At 45.3% G+C, this 21,096-nt stretch overlaps 1 protein-coding gene across 1 annotated transcript; it reads right to left on the bottom strand.

The window, feature by feature from the left end:
• Window positions 1–5,782: 5,782 nt before the first annotated feature.
• Window positions 5,783–19,101, bottom strand: LOC135554755 (uncharacterized). Its single transcript, XM_064987187.1, has 2 exons — window positions 18,932–19,101; window positions 5,783–6,604 (listed from the first exon to the last, which is right to left on the bottom strand). The coding sequence occupies exons 1-2, from the start codon at window positions 19,084–19,086 to the stop codon at window positions 5,944–5,946; spliced, it is 816 nt and encodes a 271-aa protein (XP_064843259.1). The 5' UTR covers window positions 19,087–19,101; the 3' UTR covers window positions 5,783–5,943.
• Between the last annotated feature and the right edge of the window lie 1,995 nt (window positions 19,102–21,096).

Raw genomic sequence — 21,096 nt, 5'->3', positions numbered from 1 at the left:
TAGTCAGCGTGGTCTCAGGGTCTATAACACCACAGTAGAACAGTCAGCATGGTCTCAGGGTCTATAACACCACAGTAGAACAGTCAGTGTGGTCTCAGGGTCTATAACACCACAGTAGAGTAGTCAGCATGGTCTCAGGGTCTATTACACCACAGTAGAATAGTCAGCATGGTCTCAGGGTCTATAACACCACAGCACAGTCAGCATGGTCTCAGGGTCTATAACACCACAGTAGAGTAGTCAGCTTGGTCTCAGGGTCTATAACACCACAGTAGAGTAGTCAGCGTGGTCTCAGGGTCTATAACACCACAGTAGAACAGTCAGCATGGTCTCAGGGTCTATAACACCACAGTAGAACAGTCAGTGTGGTCTCAGGGTCTATAACACCACAGTAGAGTAGTCAGCATGGTCTCAGGGTCTATTACACCACAGTAGAACAGTCAGCATGGTCTCAGGGTCTATAACACCACAGTAGAACAGTCAGTGTGGTCTCGGGGTCTGTAACACCACAGTAGAGTAGTCAGCATGGTCTCAGGGTCTATTACACCACAGTAGAATAGTCAGCATGGTCTCAGGGTCTATAACACCACAGTAGAACAGTCAGTGTGGTCTCAGGGTCTATAACACCACAGTAGAACAGTCAGCATGGTCTCTGGGTCTATAACACCACAGTAGAGTAGTCAGCATGGTATCAGGGTCTATAACACCACAGTAGAGTAGTCAGCATGGTCTCAGGGTCTATAACACCACAGTAGAGTAGTCAGCATGGTCTCAGGGTCTATAACACCACAGAACAGTCGGCGTGGTCTCAGGGTCTATAACACCACAGTAGAGTAGTCAGCATGGTCTCAGGGTCTATAACACCACAGTAGAGTAGTCAGCATGGTCTCAGGGTCTATAACACCACAGTAGAACAGTCAGTGTGTTCTCAGGGTCTATAACACCACAGTAGAGTAGTCAGCATGGTCTCAGGGTCTATAACACCACAGTAGAGTAGTCAGCATGGTCTCAGGGTCTATAACACCACAGAACAGTCGGCGTGGTCTCAGGGTCTATAACACCACAGTAGAGTAGTCAGCATGGTCTCAGGGTCTATAACACCACAGTAGAGTAGTCAGTATGGTCTCAGGGTCTATAACACCACAGTAGAGTAGTCAGCATGGTCTCAGGGTCTATAACACCACAGTAGAACAGTCAGCATGGTCTCAGGGTCTATAACACCACAGTAGAGTAGTCAGCATGGTCTCAGGGTCTATAACACCACAGTAGAACAGTCAGCATGGTCTCAGGGTCTATAACACCACAGTAGAGTAGTCAGCATGGTCTCAGGGTCTATAACACCACAGAACAGTCGGCGTGGTCTCAGGGTCTATAACACCACAGTAGAGCAGTCAGCATGGTCTCAGGGTCTATAACACCACAGTAGAACAGTCAGCGTGGTCTCAGGGTCTATAACACCACAGAACAGTCAGCATGGTCTCAGGGTCTATAACACCACATAACAGTCAGCATGGTCTCAGGGTCTATAACACCACATAACAGTCAGTATGGTCTCAGGGTCTATAACACCACAGTAGAGTAGTCAGCATGGTCTCAGGGTCTATAACACCACAGTCAGCATGGTCTCAGAGTCTATAACACCACAGTAGAACAGTCAGCCTAGTCTCAGGGTCTATAACACCACAGTAGAACAGTCAGCATGGTCTCAGGGTCTATAACACCACAGTCAGCATGGTCTCAGGGTCTATAACACCACAGTCAGCGTGGTCTCAGAGTCTATAACACCACAGTAGAACAGTCAGCATGGTCTCAGGGTCTATAACACCACAGTAGAACATTCAGCATGGTCTCAGGGTCTATAACACCACAGTCAGCATGGTCTCAGGGTCTATAACACCACAGTCAGCATGGTCTCAGGATCTATAACACCACAGTCAGCGTGGTCTCAGGGTCTATAGCACCACAGTAGAACAGTCAGCGTGGTCTCAGGGTCTATAACACCACAGTAGAGTAGTCAGCGTGGTCTCAGGGTCTATAACACCACAGTAGAACAGTCAGCATGGTCTCAGGGTCTATAACACCACAGTAGAACAGTCAGTGTGGTCTCAGGGTCTATAACACCACAGTAGAGTAGTCAGCATGGTCTCAGGGTCTATTATATAGCACAATTGGCCCAGTGTCGTCCGGGTTTGGCCGGGGTAGGCAGTCATTGTAAAATAAAAATTTGTTCTTAACTGACTTGCCTAGTAAAAGATCAGATTGACTCAAGATTTGGTATATAGACTCAATGAATTAGCCACTAAAGAATTAGAGAATGATTACTTGTTGCATTCATTGTCGGCCACTAGATGAAATGCTCTTATGTAGTTGATTGGTTTTGCCAATCAGCTTTCCACATTGATTTAATGTCATCACATGTTCTGGGTTGAAGTGAAGAGGAAACTACATTGATTTAATGTCATCACATGTTCTGGGTTGAAGTGAAGAGGAAAAGGGGAAAAATGTCAAAATACAATGACAAAATAACATAAAGATCAATGTTTGAAAAAGAAACAACAAGATACGTGTATTTTCAAGTGTATTTAATTAAAATGCATGTATTTTGTATTTTAAAATACAGAAGTACATTAACCAGTAGCAGGCCCCAACAGCAACAACCCTCTCAGTAATGGTAACAGAAACAGTTGACTTGCACTGACTGTGATACAGGAAGTTGTTGTTTACCTGCCTTTAGTTTAATGCTCTGACTGTGATACAGGAAGTTGTTGTTTACCTGCCTTTAGTTTAATGCCCTGACTGTGATACAGGATGTTGTTGTTTACCTGCCTTTAGTTTAATGCTCTGACTGTGATACAGGAAGTTGTTGTTTACCTGCCTTTAGTTTAATGCTCTGACTGTGATACAGGATGTTGTTGTTTACCTGCCTTTAGTTTAATGCTCTGACTGTGATACAGGAAGTTGTTGTTTACCTGCCTTTAGTTTAATGCTCTGACTGTGATACAGGATGTTGTTGTTTACCTGCCTTTAGTTTAATGCTCTGACTGTGATACAGGATGTTGTTGTTTACCTGCCTTTAGTTTAATGCTCTGACTGTGATACAGGATGTTGTTGTTTACCTGCCTTTAGTTTAATGCTCTGACTGTGATACAGGAAGTTGTTGTTTACCTGCCTTTAGTTTAATGCTCTGACTGTGATACAAGATGTTGTTGTTTACCTGCCTTTAGTTTAATGCTCTGACTGTGATACAGGAAGTTGTTGTTTACCTGCCTTTAGTTTAATGCTCTGACTGTGATACAAGATGTTGTTGTTTACCTGCCTTTAGTTTAATGCTCTGACTGTGATACAGGATGTTGTTGTTTACCTGCCTTTAGTTTAATGCTCTGACTGTGATACAGGATGTTGTTGTTTACCTGCCTTTAGTTTAATGCTCTGACTGTGATACAGGAAGTTGTTGTTTACCTGCCTTTAGTTTAATGCTCTGACTGTGATACAGGATGTTGTTGTTTACCTGCCTTTAGTTTAATGCTCTGACTGTGATACAGGATGTTGTTGTTTACCTGCCTTTAGTTTAATGCTCTGACTGTGATACAGGATGTTGTTGTTTACCTGCCTTTAGTTTAATGCTCTGACTGTGATACAGGATGTTGTTGTTTACCTGCCTTTAGTTTAATGCTCTGACTGTGATACAGGAAGTTGTTGTTTACCTGCCTTTAGTTTAATGCTCTGACTGTGATACAGGAAGTTGTTGTTTACCTGCCTTTAGTTTAATGCTCTGACTGTGATACAGGATGTTGTTGTTTACCTGCCTTTAGTTTAATGCTCTGACTGTGATACAGGAAGTTGTTGTTTACCTGCCTTTAGTTTAATGCTCTGACTGTGATACAGGATGTTGTTGTTTACCTGCCTTGAGTTTAATGCTCTGACTGTGATACAGGATGTTGTTGTTTACCTGCCTTTAGTTTAATGCTCTGACTGTGATACAGGAAGTTGTTGTTTACCTGCCTTTAGTTTAATGCTCTGACTGTGATACAGGATGTTGTTGTTTACCTGCCTTTAGTTTAATGCTCTGAAGTCACTCTGGATAAGAGTGTCTGATAAATGACTAAATGTTTTAGTGAAAATTAACAAACCAAAATGAACTGCAAAGTGCTGGGGCAATAAACTAAACAGTTCCCCCCTTCAGGGTCCCCAGGACCAGGACTAAAGGACACTGATCTACAGTATGGTACAGTAGCTTTCCCAGAAGCCTGGTTACAGTATGGTACAGTAGCTTTCCCAGAAGCCTGGTTACAGTATGGTACAGTAGCTTTCCCAGAAGCCTGGTTACAGTATGGTACAGTAGCTTTCCCAGAAGCCTGGTTACAGTATGGTACAGTAGCTTTCCCAGAAGCCTGGTTACAGTATGGTACAGTAGCTTTCCCAGAAGCCTGGTTACAGTATGGTACAGTAGCTTTCCCAGAAGCCTGGTTACAGTATGGTACAGTAGCTTTCCCAGATGCCTGGTTACAGTATGGTACAGTAGCTTTCCCAGATGCCTGGTTACAGTATGGTACAGTAGCTTTCCCAGAAGCCTGGTTACAGTATGGTACAGTAGCTTTCCCAGAAGCCTGGTTACAGTATGGTACAGTAGCTTTCCCAGAAGCCTGGTTACAGTATGGTACAGTAGCTTTCCCAGAAGCCTGGTTACAGTATGGTACAGTAGCTTTCCCAGAAGCCTGGTTACAGTATGGTACAGTAGCTTTCCCAGAAGCCTGGTTACAGTATGGTACAGTAGCTTTCCCAGAAGCCTGGTTACAGTATGGTACAGTAGCTTTCCCAGAAGCCTGGTTACAGTATGGTACAGTAGCTTTCCCAGATGCCTGGTTACAGTATGGTACAGTAGCTTTCCCAGAAGCCTGGTTACAGTATGGTACAGTAGCTTTCCCAGAAGCCTGGTTACAGTATGGTACAGTAGCTTTCCCAGAAGCCTGGTTACAGTATGGTACAGTAGCTTTCCCAGAAGCCTGGTTACAGTATGGTACAGTAGCTTTCCCAGAAGCCTGGTTATAGTATGGTACAGTAGCTTTCCCAGAAGCCTGGTTACAGTATGGTACAGTAGCTTTCCCAGAAGCCTGTTTACAGTATGGTACAGTAGCTTTCCCAGAAGCCTGGTTACAGTATGGTACAGTAGCTTTCCCAGAAGCCTGGTTACAGTATGGTACAGTAGCTTTCCCAGAAGCCTGGTTATAGTATGGTACAGTAGCTTTCCCAGATGCCTGGTTACAGTATGGTACAGTAGCTTTCCCAGAAGCCTGGTTATAGTATGGTACAGTAGCTTTCCCAGAAGCCTGGTTACAGTATGGTACAGTAGCTTTCCCAGAAGCCTGGTTACAGTATGGTACAGTAGCTTTCCCAGAAGCCTGGTTACAGTATGGTACAGTAGCTTTCCCAGAAGCCTGGTTACAGTATGGTACAGTAGCTTTCCCAGAAGCCTGGTTACAGTATGGTACAGTAGCTTTCCCAGAAGCCTGGTTACAGTATGGTACAGTAGCTTTCCCAGAAGCCTGGTTACAGTATGGTACAGTAGCTTTCCCAGAAGCCTGGTTACAGTATGGTACAGTAGCTTTCCCAGAAGCCTGGTTACAGTATGGTACAGTAGCTTTCCCAGAAGCCTGGTTACAGTATGGTACAGTAGCTTTCCCAGAAGCCTGGTTACAGTATGGTACAGTAGCTTTCCCAGAAGCCTGGTTACAGTATGGTACAGTAGCTTTCCCAGAAGCCTGGTTACAGTATGGTACAGTAGCTTTCCCAGATGCCTGGTTACAGTATGGTACAGTAGCTTTCCCAGAAGCCTGGTTACAGTATGGTACAGTAGCTTTCCCAGAAGCCTGGTTACAGTATGGTACAGTAGCTTTCCCAGAAGCCTGGTTACAGTATGGTACAGTAGCTTTCCCAGAAGCCTGGTTACAGTATGGTACAGTAGCTTTCCCAGAAGCCTGGTGCATCTCTGGGTGCATCTCTGCATCCACCTTCCATATCAATCCTGGTATCCCTGGACTCCCTGGGGGTGGTGCCCTGATCAATAATTACATTTTGCTCATGGGTGGAATAGCCCGCCTGTTTCAGGAAGTTACTCAATGAATGGCGACGTATGATCATGAGCAACCCCCTGCTGATGCAATAGGTGTTGACCGGGTCGAAGCTCCTCAGGTCCTCGTGCTGGGTCACATAGACCTGATCCACTATCCTGTCTGGACGCATACTGATGATGAGGCGGTCCATGTTGCTGGTATCTATGTGATGAGTGTTGCCCTCACGGACATATTTAGGCAATGATTTAGATGTTGGGCGGTGGAGGTTGCCCACGTCATAGAATGGGTAGCCATCATCAGGAAGCAGCCTCTTGCAGACATTGTTTTCACACTCAAGTCTGTTGCGGAAGTGATGGAAACCAAAGTCTCCCTCTTCGGGGTCGCAATTTGCAACCATCTGGTTGTCATTTCTGATGACGATGTGATCTTTGGCGAACCAGAAAAGGAGCTTGAGTCCGTGCCTGGGTGAGGGACGACCAAACGAAGAATCTCTAAGCTCCTCCATATTGTTCAATGTTTGAACCATGGTATCCCTGGGGGAGGGAGAGAGAGAGGGATAGAGAGAAGGGGGGGTAGAGAGAGAGAGAGAAAGAAAACAGACAGCATTAAACAACACAGTTCATGGTGATAGAGTAAAGAAACCTTCCATATACAGTATAAGCCTCTGCTGAGAGGTCTGGACCTTTATTGCACAGGAATGTACTAATGTGGCTGTTCCCTACATCACAACACTGGCAAAAGTGTTACAGACTGTTTAATTATATTTTTGTATTTCGAGGTTGGATGTTAGCACGTGGGGGCAACCAATTGGTGTCACCTCGTTAGTTAGTATGTGTTACACCTGTGCTGGCTTGTCCATCTCATTCATTGGAATTTGCTTCAATTGTGATGGCCCAGGTGATATTTAAGAGTGGCTGGCCCAGGTGATATTTAAGAGTGGCTGGCCCAGGTGATATTAAAGAGTGGCTGGCCCAGGTGATATTTAAGAGTGGCTGGCCCAGGTGATATTTAAGAGTGGCTGGCCCAGGTGATATTTAAGAGTGGCTGGCCCAGGTGATATTAAAGAGTGGCTGGCCCAGGTGATATTAAAGAGTGGCTGGCCCACGTGATATTTAAGAGTGGCTGGCCCAGGTGATATTTAAGAGTGGCTGGCCCAGGTGATATTTAAGAGTGGCTGGCCCAGGTGATATTTAAGAGTGGCTGGCCCAGGTGATATTTAAGAGTGGCTGGCCCAGGTGATATTTAAGAGTGGCTGGCCCAGGTGATATTTAAGAGCGGCTGGCCCACGTGATATTTAAGAGTGGCTGGCCCAGGTGATATTTAAGTGTCTGGCCCAGGTGATATTTAAGAGTGGCTGGCCCAGGTGATATTTAAGAGCGGCTGGCCCACGTGATATTTAAGAGTGGCTGGCCCAGGTGATATTTAAGAGTGGCTGGCCCAGGTGATATTTAAGAGTGGCTGGCCCAGGTGATATTAAAGAGCGGCTGGCCCAGGTGATATTAAAGAGTGGATGGCCCAGGTGATATTTAAGAGTGGATGGCCCAGGTGATATTTAAGAGCGGCTGGCCCAGGTGATATTTAAGAGTGGCTGGCCCAGGTGATATTTAAGAGTGGATGGCCCAGGTGATATTTAAGAGTGGATGGCCCAGGTGATATTAAAGAGTGGCTGGCCCAGGTGATATTTAAGAGTGGATGGCCCAGGTGATATTTAAGAGCGGCTGGCCCAGGTGATATTTAAGAGTGGCTGGCCCAGGTGATATTTAAGAGTGGCTGGCCCAGGTGATATTTAAGAGCGGCTGGCCCAGGTGATATTAAAGAGCGGCTGGCCCAGGTGATATTTGAGTGGCTGGCCCAGGTGATATTTAAGAGCGGCTGGCCCAGGTGATATTTAAGAGTGGCTGGCCCAGGTGATATTTAAGAGTGGCTGGTCCAGGTGATATTTAAGAGTGGCTGGTCCAACTCCTTTAGTTGTCTTGATAGATATGGAGGGTTAACACCTTTAGTTGTCTTGATAGATGTGGAGGGTTAACTTCTCTAGTTGTCTAGATAGAGACTGGTTGTTACATCAGTAATACTATAGTATCTGAGGGGTGATAGAGACTGGTTGTAGTAATACTATAGTATCTGAGGGGTGATAGAGACTGGTTGTAGTAATACTATAGTATCTGAGGGGTGATAGAGACTGGTTGTAGTAATACTATAGTATCTGAGGGGTGATAGAGACTGGTTGGTACATCAGTAATACTATAGTATCTGAGGGGTGATAGAGACTGGTTGTAGTAATACTATAGTATCTGAGGGGTGATTGAGACTGTTTGTTACATCAGTAATACTATAGTATCTGAGGGGTGATTGAGACTGGTTGTTACATCAGTAATACTATAGTATCTGAGGGGTGATAGAGACTGGTTGTAGTAATACTATAGTATCTGAGGGGTGATAGAGACTGGTTGTAGTAATACTATAGTATCTGAGGGGTGATAGAGACTGGTTGTAGTAATACTATAGTATCTGAGGGGTGATAGAGACTGGTTGGTACATCAGTAATACTATAGTATCTGAGGGGTGATAGAGACTGGTTGTAGTAATACTATAGTATCTGAGGGGTGATTGAGACTGGTTGTTACATCAGTAATACTATAGTATCTGAGGGGTGATTGAGACTGGTTGTTACATCAGTAATACTATAGTATCTGAGGGGTGATAGAGACTGGTTGTAGTAATACTATAGTATCTGAGGGGTGATAGAGACTGGTTGTAGTAATACTATAGTATCTGAGGGGTGATAGAGACTGGTTGTAGTAATACTATAGTATCTGAGGGGTGATAGAGACTGGTCGTAGTAATACTATAGTATCTGAGGGGTGATTGAGACTGGTTGTAGTAATACTATAGTATCTGAGGGGTGATAGAGACTGGTTGTAGTAATACTATAGTATCTGAGGGGTGATAGAGACTGGTCGTAGTAATACTATAGTATCTGAGGGGTGATTGAGACTGGTTGGTACATCAGAAGTTAATGGTTATCTGTAGGAATGTGTTGGGTGGATGAGAGGAAGTCACAGGAGAACTATAGGTGATACGGGTGGAGAGCTTTGGTTTAGGCATCAAGGGGGTTGAGGTCAGGTCACCATAATATTACTCTATCGCTTCGTCTTCCTGTCAAACCATAAAAGTTGAAAGGGTTGGAGAGAAGGAGGAGTGCCTACATTGGAGGATATATATATACTTGTCCGTTGAGTCAATTAGAACCGAACAGCACCTCTAGTTGTCTTGATAGATGTGGAGGGTTAACTCCTTTAGTTGTCTTGATAGATGTGGAGGGTTAACACCTTTAGTTGTCTTGATAGATGTGGAGGGTTAACACCTCTAGATGTCTTGATAGATGTGGAGGGTTACCTCCTCTAGATGTCTTGATAGATGTGGAGGGTTAACTCCTTTAGTTGTCTTGATAGATGTGGAGGGTTAACTCCTCTAGTTGTCTTGATAGATGTGGAGGGTTAACTCCTTTAGTTGTCTTGATAGATGTGGAGGGTTAACACCTTTAGTTGTCTTGATAGATGTGGAGGGTTAACTCCTCTAGTTGTCTTGATAGATGTGGAGGGTTAACTCCTCTAGTTGTCTTGATAGATGTGGAGGGTTAACTCCTCTAGTTGTCTTGATAGATGTGGAGGGTTAACACCTCTAGTTGTCTTGATAGATGTGGAGGGTTAACTCCTTTAGTTGTCTTGATAGATGTGGAGGGTTAACACCTTTAGTTGTCTTGATAGATGTGGAGGGTTAACTCCTCTAGTTGTCTTGATAGATGTGGAGGGTTAACTCCTCTAGTTGTCTTGATAGATGTGGAGGGTTAACTCCTCTAGATGTCTTGATAGATGTGGAGGGTTAACTCCTCCAGTTGTCTTGATAGATGTGGAGGGTTAACTCCTCTAGTTGTCTTGATAGATGTGGAGGGTTAACTCCTTTAGTTGTCTTGATAGTGGAGAGAGTAGCAAGTTTTAAGTTCCTCGGCATACACATCACAGACAAACTGAATTGGTCCACTCACACAGACAGCATCGTGAAGAAGGCGCAGCAGCGCCTCTTCAACCTCAGGAGGCTGAAGAAATTCAACTTGTCACCAAAAGCACTCACAAACTTCTACAGATGCACAATCGAGAGCATCCTGGCGGGCTGTATCACCGCCTGGTACGGCAACTGCTCCGCCCTCAACCGTAAGGCTCTCCAGAGGGTAGTGAGGTCTGCACAACGCATCACCGGGGGCAAACTACCTGCCCTCCAGGAAACCTACACCACCCGATGTTACAGGAAGGCCATAAAGATCATCAAGGACATCAACCACCCGAGCCACTGCCTGTTCACCCCGCTATCATCCAGAAGGCGAGGTCAGTACAGGTGCATCAAAGCTGGGACCGAGAGACTGAAAAACAGCTTCTATCTCAAGGCCATCAGACTGTTAAACAGCCACCACTAACATTGAGTGGCTGCTGCCAACACACTGACACTGACTCAACTCCAGCCACTTTAATAATGGGAATTGATGGGAAATTATGTAAATATATCACTAGCCACTTTAAACAATGCTACCTTATATAATGTTACTTACCCTACATTATTCATCTCATATGCATACGTATATACTGTACTCTATATCATCGACTGCATCCTTATGTAATACATGTATCACTAGCCACTTTAACTATGCCACTTTGTTTACATACTCATCTCATATATATATACTGTACTCGATACCATCTACTGTATCTTGCCTATGCTGCTCTGTACCATCACTCATTCATATATCCTTATGTACATATTCTTTATCCCCTTACACTGTGTATAAGACAGTAGTTTAGGAATTGTTAGTTAGATTACTTGTGGGTTATTACTGCATTGTCGGAACTAGAAGCACAAGCATTTCGCTACACTCGCATTAACATCTGCTAACCATGTGTATGTGACAAATAAAACATTTGATTTGATTTGATTTAGATGTGGAGGGTTAACTCATTTAGATGTCTTGATAGATGTGGAGGTTACCTCCTCTAGTTGTCTTGATAGATGTGGAGGGTTAACTCCTTTAGTTGTTTTAGAGATGTGGAGGGTTAACTCCTTTAGTTGTCTTGATAGATGTGGAGGGTTAACTCCTCTAGTTGTGGAGGGTTAACTCCTTTAGTTGTTTTAGAGATGTGGAGGGTTAACTCCTCTAGTTGTCTTGATAGATGTGGAGGGTTAACTCCTTTAGTTGTCTTGAGAGATGTGGAGGGTTAACTCCTTTAGTTGTCTTGAGAGATGTGGAAGGTTAACTCCTCTAGTTGTCTTGATAGATGTGGAGGGTTAACTCCTTTAGTTGTGGTTTACTTCATGTCTTTAAGTTTGGTGTGTGTTTTCATTTTGTTTGCCTGTTCTTGGTGAATTGAGTGGGTCTCATGGTGGGTGTCTTTTAGGCTCCAGTTGTTGTTGCTAGGCAACGTTCAGTGGACACCATGAGTGTCTTTCAGAACCCCTCCTAAAACCCCTAAAGCCTTGTCGTTTTGGTTGCTGTCAGTGACTCTTTGTTAGTTCCTGTCAGGATTTGGCCAGGGTTGTTCCGGGTTTTGGTCAGTAGATGCCCCCATTGTGCTTTTTGTCCTTATGTTTTTCCCTTGATTCCCATTAATTATTTGCACCTGTGCCTCGTTTCCTCTAATTGTATTTAAACCCTTAGTTTCCCTCAGTTCTGTGCTCTGTGTTTGTATGTTAGCACCCTGCCCTAGTGTTCTGTGTACTCTTGTCGATTCCGGGTGACGCTCTTGTGGTATTCTGTTTTTTTTGTTTTTGTTTATTTTTTGTGAGTTTCTTTTGAGGCCTTTTTGTGCTTTTCCTACCACCTTTTGGATTTGCCATTTTTTGTATTTAAAGATTTTTTCTTTATTAAATACACCGTCTTAAGTACTGCTGTGTCTGCCTCATCTTCTGGGTTCTGCTGACTATTTGTGGCTCAGTTGGTTAAGTGACTGTTTCTCACTCCGGAGACCCAGGTTCGAAACCGGGTCCTGACAGAAACACAGAGCCAAAAATGAACCCAGAGGCAGCCAGTTCCCAGGACCTTTTTGCCACGCTGTCCCACCACCAGGAGACTGTCCAACGCCACGAAGCCACCCTGGTTCAGCAAGAGGCCTTAATGGCTAGACATTCTCATCTTCTGTCGGAGATGCTGACTTCCATTAAGCAAATATCTGATCGACTTACCCCGGCAACAGTTCCCGTCCCAGTACCTCAGGTTCACGTACCCATGGCAGTTAACCCCCTGGCTGAACCTCGTCTTCCACCTCCCCAACGGTTCTCAGGTGATCCAAGTGCTTGTAAAGGGTTTCTCACTCAATGTTCTCTCTCCTTTGAGCTGCAACCCTCGTCGTTTCCCACCGACCGGTCTAAGATCGCATATATCATCACCCTGCTGTCGGAAAAAGCCCTGGCCTGGGCTACTGCTGTGTGGGATGCCCATAGTTCCTGCTGTGCCAGCTACTCTGCCTTTGCTGAGGAATTCAAACGAGTGTTTCAAGGCCCAAGCAGTGGTTCTGACTCAGCCAAACAGCTCCTGACTCTCCATCAAGGTTGGCGCAGCGTGACGGACTATGCCATCCAGTTCCGCACGGTGGCAGCAGCGAGTGGCTGGAACAACGAGGCGCTCACGGTGTGCTTTCTGAAAGGCCTTTCCGACACTATCCAAGATGAACTGGCCACTCGGGAACCACCGGACAATCTCGAGTCCCTGATCAAGTTGGCCTCACGCATTGACCAGCGTCTGAGAGAGAGAGAACTCAACCGTAGACCTCTAGCCCCTATCAGTCCCAGCTCAGAGTCCCCACCTTTATCATCGCTGGCTCCACCGGAACCCATGCAGATTGGACGCATCTCCCAGGCTGAGAGAGACCGCCGGATGAGGAGCGACGCTGTCTATATTGCGGCAAACCAGGCCATTTCCGTTCCACGTGTCCCGGGCTCCAGGGAAACGCTCTGTCCCGTACAGACCGGGGGAACTGTAACGGGAAACATAACCTCCTCCCATCCGTCCAACTCCCGTCTGCTCATTCCAGTCACCCTCTCCTGGGACAACCACAAGCTTCACCTTCAAGCCTTGGTAGACTCTGGAGCCGCAGGTAACTTCATGGATGGTGTCTGGGCGAAGGAGAATGGCGTTCCCTCTGAACCTCTAAGTGACCCCATGAGGGTTACTACATTGGATGGAAGCCCTTTGGGATCTGGACTTGTCACTCATGTCACTACCTCCTTGCGACTTTCAGTTTCACAACACCAGGAATTGATGAACTTTCATTTGATCTCCTGTTCCGAGTTCCCTCTCGTCCTTGGATACCCCTGGCTTCACAGCCATAACCCTCACATCGACTGGTCTGTGGGCACTATCAAGCAGTGGGGTCCTACGTGCCAAGCTACTTGTATTTTCCAGAATTCCCCGAGTTCTACTCCCGAGTCTTTAGAATCCATCGACCTGACCCGAGTTCCCGAGTGTTACCATGACCTCAAACTGGTGTTTAGCAAACAGAGGGCCACCATGCTACCACCCCATAGACCTTACGATTGCCCCATCGACCTGTTTCCGGGCACTTGCCCCCCAGGGGTCGGATCTTTTCCCTATCTCCACCCGAACGAGCTGCTATGGATACCTACATCAAGGACGCTCTGGAAGCAGGCCTCATGCGTCCATCCACCTCCCGGCGGGAGCAGGGTTTTTCTTTGTGGCCAAGAAAGACGGTGGATTACGTCCTTGCATCGACTACCGGGGACTCAATGCCATAACCGTCCGTAACCGTTACCCGCTACCCCTTATGGCCACAGCCTTCGAGCTGCTCCAGGAAGCAGTTGTTTTCACTAAGCTTGACCTGCGGAACGCATACCATCTTGTGCGGATCAGACCTGGTGACGAGTGGAAGACCGCTTTCAACACGCCTACTGGTCACTATGAATACTTGGTGATGCCCTTCGGCCTGACCAACGCCCCAGCGGTGTTCCAAGCGCTCATAAACGATGTGCTTAGGGATATGCTTAACATATTTGTGTTCGTTTACTTGGATGACATCCTCATCTTTTCGAGCTCCCTTCAAGAACACACTAAGCATGTCAGACAAGTACTCAAACGCCTCCTAGACAGCCATCTGTACGTTAAGCCGGAAAAATGTGAATTCCATTCATCCCGAGTACAATTCCTGGGATTTGTAGTGGAACCCGGTCGAGTCCAAATGGACCCTAGGAAGGTAGGGGCGGTAGCGGATTGGCCCACCCCCAAATCCGTTAAGGATGTTCAGCGTTTCCTGGGCTTCACAAACTTTTACCGCAAGTTCATCAAGAACTTCAGTTTGGTGGCAGCTCCTCTCTCAGCTTTAACCAAAGGTGGCAATGCAAGGTTTTTGTGGGGAAGAGAAGCTGAGACGGCCTTCCAAGGACTCAAGCAGCGCGTCCTCTCTGCTCCCATCCTGATACTACCGACTACGGATGAACCATTTGTGGTGGAGGTAGACGCATCAGAGGTTGGTGTTGGAGCTGTCCTGTCTCAGAGGGTGAAGACAAGAAGCTTCATCCGTGCGCTTTCTTCTCACACCGGCTTACCCCGACTGAGAGGAACTACGATGTGGGGATCGTGAACTCCTAGCGGTTAAGATGGCATTGAAGGAATGGAGACACTGGCTCGAGGGGGCTTCTCACCCGTTTCAAGTGCTTACGGACCACAAAAATCTGGAGTATATCCAGCAGGCGAAGCGATTGAACTCTAGACAAGCTAGATGGTCTCTTTTCTTCAATCGATTCCAGTTTATCCTCACCTATCGGCCCGGGTCGAAGAATCTCAAACCGGATGCCCTGTCCCGAGTCTACGCTCCTGCCATTCGAGATGACACGGACATGCCTGTCCTTCCTGCTGCTAAGATTGTGGCTCCGATCTCGTGGCAAGTTGAGGATACCGTGAGACGTGCTCAAGCTAGCGAACCGGACCCTAAAGGAGGCCCTGCCAATCGGTTGTTTGTCCCCAAGGCAGTGAGGACTCAGGTCCTTCTGTGGGGGCACTCCTCTCGCCTCACCTGTCATCCGGGCGTAGGTCGCACCTTGGAGTTCATCCAGCGTAAGTTCTGGTGGCCTACCATAAGAGAAGACGTTGCCACTTTCGTCAATGCCTGCCCCGTGTGCTGCCAGGGCAAATCTTCTCACCTCCGCCCTCAAGGACTCCTTCACCCTTTACCTGTTCCCCACAGACCCTGGTCCCATATCTCATTGGACTTTATTACTGGACTTCCTCCATCCCATGGCAATACTACTATCCTAGTCATAATCGACAGGTTTTCAAAGGCGGCCAGGTTCGTCCCTCTGACTAAGTTACCTTCTGCCAAGGAAACGGCTGAGTTGGTAATTAATCATGTGTTCCGAGTCTTCGGCATTCCTCAAGATGTGGTTTCTGACAGAGGTCCCCAGTTCGCCTCAAGGTTTTGGAAGGCCTTCTGCCAACTCATGGGGGCTTCTGCCAGTCTATCTTCAGGGTACCATCCGGAGTCCAACGGCCAAACAGAGAGGATGAATCAAGAGCTGGAAACCACCCTCCGATGTATGACTCGTGACAACCCGTCCACATGGTCATCCTTTATTGTTTGGGCCGAATACGCGCACAACACCTTGCGCTCCTCCTCCACTGGTATGTCCCCGCACGAGTGTCAGTTTGGCTATGCTCCTCCATTGTTCCCGGACCAGGAGGCAGAAGTCAGAGTGCCTTCAGCCTTGAAGTTCGTCAGACGCTGTCGGCTTATGTGGAGGAAGACCCGTCTTAATCTTATGCGTTCCTCACAGAGGTATCAACAACAAGCCAACAGACGTCGCCGTCCCGGGCCTACCCTGCGCCCCGGCCAGAGAGTCTGGCTCTCCACAAGAGACTTACCTCTACGGGTGGAGTCTCGCAAGCTGTCCCAAAAATACATCGGTCCCTTCAAGGTTGCCAGGAGAGTTAACCCAGTTTCTTATCGCCTACACTTACCCAGATCCCTTAAGATTAATCCCACATTTCATGTTTCATTGTTAAAACCTGTTGTTTTTTCTCCCCTTGTCCCGGCAGACAGACCTCCCCTCCGCCTCGTGTCATTGGAGGCCAGCCGGCTTATACCGTCCACCGGATACTGGATTCCCGCCGGGTGCAGCGGTCCTGGCAGTATCTGGTGGACTGGGAAGGCTACGGTCCTGAAGAGCGCTCCTGGGTTCCTGCCAAAGACATCCTGGACCCTGACCTCATTCGTCAGTTCAGGGTCCTCCACCCTGAGAGAGCTGGTAGGAACGTCAGGAGCCGTTCCTAGGGGGGGGATTCTGTCAGGATTTGGCCAGGGTTGTTCCGGGTTTTGGTCAGTAGATGCCCCCATTGTGCTTTTTGTCCTTATGTTTTTCCCTTGATTCCCATTAATTATTTGCACCTGTGCCTCGTTTCCTCTAATTGTATTTAAACCCTTAGTTTCCCTCAGTTCTGTGCTCTGTGTTTGTATGTTAGCACCCTGCCCTAGTGTTCTGTGTACTCTTGTCGATTCCGGGTGACGCTCTTGTGGTATTCTGTTTTTTTTGTTTTTGTTTATTTTTTGTGAGTTTCTTTTGAGGCCTTTTTGTGCTTTTCCTACCACCTTTTGGATTTGCCATTTTTTGTATTTAAAGATTTTTTCTTTATTAAATACACCGTCTTAAGTACTGCTGTGTCTGCCTCATCTTCTGGGTTCTGCTGACTATTTGTGGCTCAGTTGGTTAAGTGACTGTTTCTCACTCCGGAGACCCAGGTTCGAAACCGGGTCCTGACAGTTCCCCCTTCTGTTTCAGTGACATATTTGGTTTTCTTGCTGTGGAACGTGACAATAGGACATCAAATAGAAAGGAGGACCAAGGCACTCTTCATATCATTAATTATAATGCCTTTATTAATATGGCCTGTTCAATAGAAACAAACTTTTAAAAATCAGACGAAAGCAAATCCCTGACGAAGGCCATGCATCCGAAACACGTCGGATTTTTAAAACTTTGTTTCTATTGAACCTACAATTAAAGGCATTTTAATTAATTATATGAAGATGCCTTGGTCCTCCTTTCTTTTTGATGACCAATTTACCCCTTTTACCAAAGAGCCCCTTCTGTCTACCAGAATGTACTATTGTGTGCCTCAGTAGCGCTTCCCTTCCTCCTCTTTCTACTAGTGACAATAGGACAGTTGTTACCGTCGGCCTAAAATACCTGTGGTAACCTAGTAACGTGAGCCCTCTTGACGATTACCATGAAACGTCATCAACATGAACAGCCAGGCAGGTTTGAGCACATTTTCACTTAGAAGAATTTGGCAGCACTTCCATCAACGGACAATACACTTTGAGTCCCAAATGCCACCCTATTCCCTATATAGTGCCCTTCTTTTGAACAGGACCCAGGGTGTCATTTGGGACCATGCCTGGATGAGTCAAGTGTTAGTTTGAAATATAATCTCCTGAAGGATCCAGGAACATGAAACTTAAAGGGAAATTTAAAACATGTAACTACATGACAATGAATGCAAGGTTTAAATAGTTCCAAAAACAGTATAGTTTTATAGTTAAACACATATACCTGTTAAAGTTATAAGGTTTAAACAGTTACAAAACAGTATGCCTGTTCAAGTTAAAAGGTATAAACAGTTACAAAACAGTATGCCTGTTCAAGTTAAAAGGTTTAAACAGTTACAAAACAGTATGCCTGTTCAAGTTATAAGGTTTAAACAGTTACAAAACAGTATGCCTGTTCAAGTTAAAAGGTTTAAATAGTTACAAAACAGTATGCCTGTTCAAGTTAAAGTGAACGTCATAAACAGAAGGGAAATCTGTCTCTTACCGTACCATGTTTTAATGCAGAGAAAATGGGATGATACTGTATATATTATCAGCCACCATCTGTCAGGTTTCAGGGAACGTCAACTTATTAAAAGTTAATACATTTTGATAGTAGTGCTTTATTATTCTGGAAAGACTTCATGTAAAAAAGTATATAAATATTCACTGAGTGTATAAAACATTAGGAAGAACTGCTCTTTCCATGACACAGACTGACCAGGTGAATCCAGGTGAAAGATATGATCCCTTATTGATGTCACTTGATAAATCCACTTCAATCAAATCAAATGTATTTATAAATTTACAAATGTACAGAAATGTATTTATGAAGCCCTTCGTACATCAGCTGATATCTCAAAGTGCTGTACAGAAACCAGCCTAAAACCCCAAACAGCAAACAATGCAGTTGTAGGAGCAGGTGTAGATGGAGGGGGGGCAGACTTGTTAAGTAAAGACAGACTAGATCTAACTTGTTTAGTAAGGACAGACCAGATCTAACATGTTTAGTAAAGACAGACTAGATCTAACTTGTTTAGTAAGGACAGACTAGCTCTAACTTGTTCAGTAAGGACAGACCAGATCTAAATTGTTTAGTAAAGACAGACTAGATCTAACTTGTTTAGTAAGGACAGACTAGCTCTAACTTGTTTAGTAAGGACAGACTAGATCTAACTTGTTTAGTAAGGACAGACTAGATCTAACTTGTTTAGTAAAGACAGACTAGATCTAACTTGTTTAGTAAGGACAGACTAGCTCTAACTTGTTTAGTAAGGACAGACCAGATCTAACTTGTTTAGTGAGGACAGACTAGCTCTAACTTGTTCAGTAAGGACAGACCAGATCTAACTTGTTTAGTAAAGACAGACTAGATCTAACTTGTTCAGTAAGGACAGACCAGATCTAACTTGTTTAGTAAGGACAGACTAGATCAAACTTGTTTAGTAAAGACAAACTAGATCACAAAAAAGCACATCATAAACGTTTTTACTGTACCTGGTGTTTATATTAAATGTAATCTCTTGTTCTCTGGTGCTCGGTGTCCCTGTACATCTGTATGAGGCCGTGTGAGAAGATGATTGGATGATCTGCAAGCTTTTCTGTCTGTGTGTTTGTGTATCATTATTTACTCTGGGGGCAGGACTACCCATGAAGAGCCCAGAGATGACAGGAAATGATACTGAAAGTGATCCTAGTCCTGGGCTGGGCTGTGTTCCATACCACAAAGTTCTTCCCTACTAGGATTTAGTAGGCTGGTCACCAATCAGACCTGTTTGAGGTGATAAAGGAGTTACTAGACTGGTCACCAATCAGACCTGTTTGAGGTGATAAAGGAGTTACTAGACTGGTCACCAATCAGACCTGTTTGAGGTGGTAAAGGAGTTACTAGACTGGTCACCAATCAGACCTGTTAGAGGTGATAAAGGAGTTTCCAGACTGGTCCCCAATCAGACCTGTTAGAGGTGATAAAGGAGTTTCCAGACTGGTCACCAATCAGACCTGTTAGAGGTGATAAAGGAGTTAGTAGACTGGTCACCAATCAGACCTGTTAGATGTGATAAAGGAGTTAGTAGACTGGTCACCAATCAGACCTGTTAGAGGTGATAAAGGAGTTACTAGACTGGTCACCAATCAGACCTGCTAGAGGTGATAAAGGAGTTACTAGACTGGTCACCAATCAGACCTGTTAGAGGTGATAAAGGAGTTACTAGACTGGTCACCAATCAGACCTGTTAGAGGTGATAAAGGAGTTACTAGACTGGTCACCAATCAGACCTGTTAGAGGTGATAAAGGAGTTACTAGACTGGTCACCAATCAGACCTGTTAGAGGTGATAAAGGAGTTTCCAGACTGGTCAACAATCAGACCTGTTAGAGGTGATAAAGGAGTTTCCAGACTGGTCACCAATCAGACCTGTTAGAGGTGATAAAGGAGTTGGTAGGCTGGTCACCAATCAGACCTGTTAGAGGTGATAAAGGAGTTACTAGACTGTTCACCAATCAGACCTGTTAGAGGTGATAAAGGAGTTACTAGACTGGTCACCAATCAGACCTGTTAGAGGTGATAAAGGAGTTACTAGACTGGTCACCAATCAGACCTGTTAGAGGTGATAAAGGAGTTAGTAGACTGGTCACCAATCAGACCTGTTAGATGTGATAAAGGAGTTAGTAGACTGGTCACCAATCAGACCTGTTTGAGGTGATAAAGGAGTTACTAGACTGGTCACCAATCAGACCTGTTAGAGGTGATAAAGGAGTTAGTAGACTGGTCACCAATCAGACCTGTTAGAGGTGATAAAGGAGTTGCTAGACTGGTCACCAATCAGACCTGTTAGAGGTGATAAAGGAGTTACTAGACTGGTCACCAATCAGACCTGCTAGAGGTGATAAAGGAGTTTCCAGACTGGTCACCAATCAGACCTGTTAGAGGTGATAAAGGAGATACTAGACTGGTCACCAATCAGACCTGTTAGAGGTGATAAAGGAGTTACTAGACTGTTCACCAATCAGACCTGTTAGAGGTGATAAAGGAGTTACTAGACTGGTCACCAATCAGACCTTTTAGAGGTGATAAAGGAGTTACTAGACTGGTCACCAATCAGACCTGTTAGAGGTGATAAAGGAGTTACTAGACTGGTCACCAATCAGACCTGTTAGAGGTGATAAAGGAGTTAGTAGACTGGTCACCAATCAGACCTGTTAGATGTGATAAAGGAGTTAGTAGACTGGTCACCAATCAGACCTGTTTGAGGTGATAAAGGAGTTACTAGACTGGTCACCAATCAGACCTGTTAGAGGTGATAAAGGAGTTAGTAGACTGGTCACCAATCAGACCTGTTAGAGGTGATAAAGGAGTTGCTAGACTGGTCACCAATCAGACCTGTTAGAGGTGATAAAGGAGTTACTAGACTGGTCACCAATCAGACCTGCTAGAGGTGATAAAGGAGTTTCCAGACTGGTCACCAATCAGACCTGTTAGAGGTGATAAAGGAGATACTAGACTGGTCACCAATCAGACCTGTTAGAGGTGATAAAGGAGTTACTAGACTGTTCACCAATCAGACCTGTTAGAGGTGATAAAGGAGTTACTAGACTGGTCACCAATCAGACCTTTTAGAGGTGATAAAGGAGTTACTAGACTGGTCACCAATCAGACCTGTT

The sequence above is a fragment of the Oncorhynchus masou genome, chromosome 14 (genome assembly GCF_036934945.1).
Source record: "Oncorhynchus masou masou isolate Uvic2021 chromosome 14, UVic_Omas_1.1, whole genome shotgun sequence".
Classification (NCBI taxonomy): domain Eukaryota; kingdom Metazoa; phylum Chordata; class Actinopteri; order Salmoniformes; family Salmonidae; genus Oncorhynchus; species Oncorhynchus masou.
This window is presented reverse-complemented; position numbering and strand designations above follow the sequence as displayed.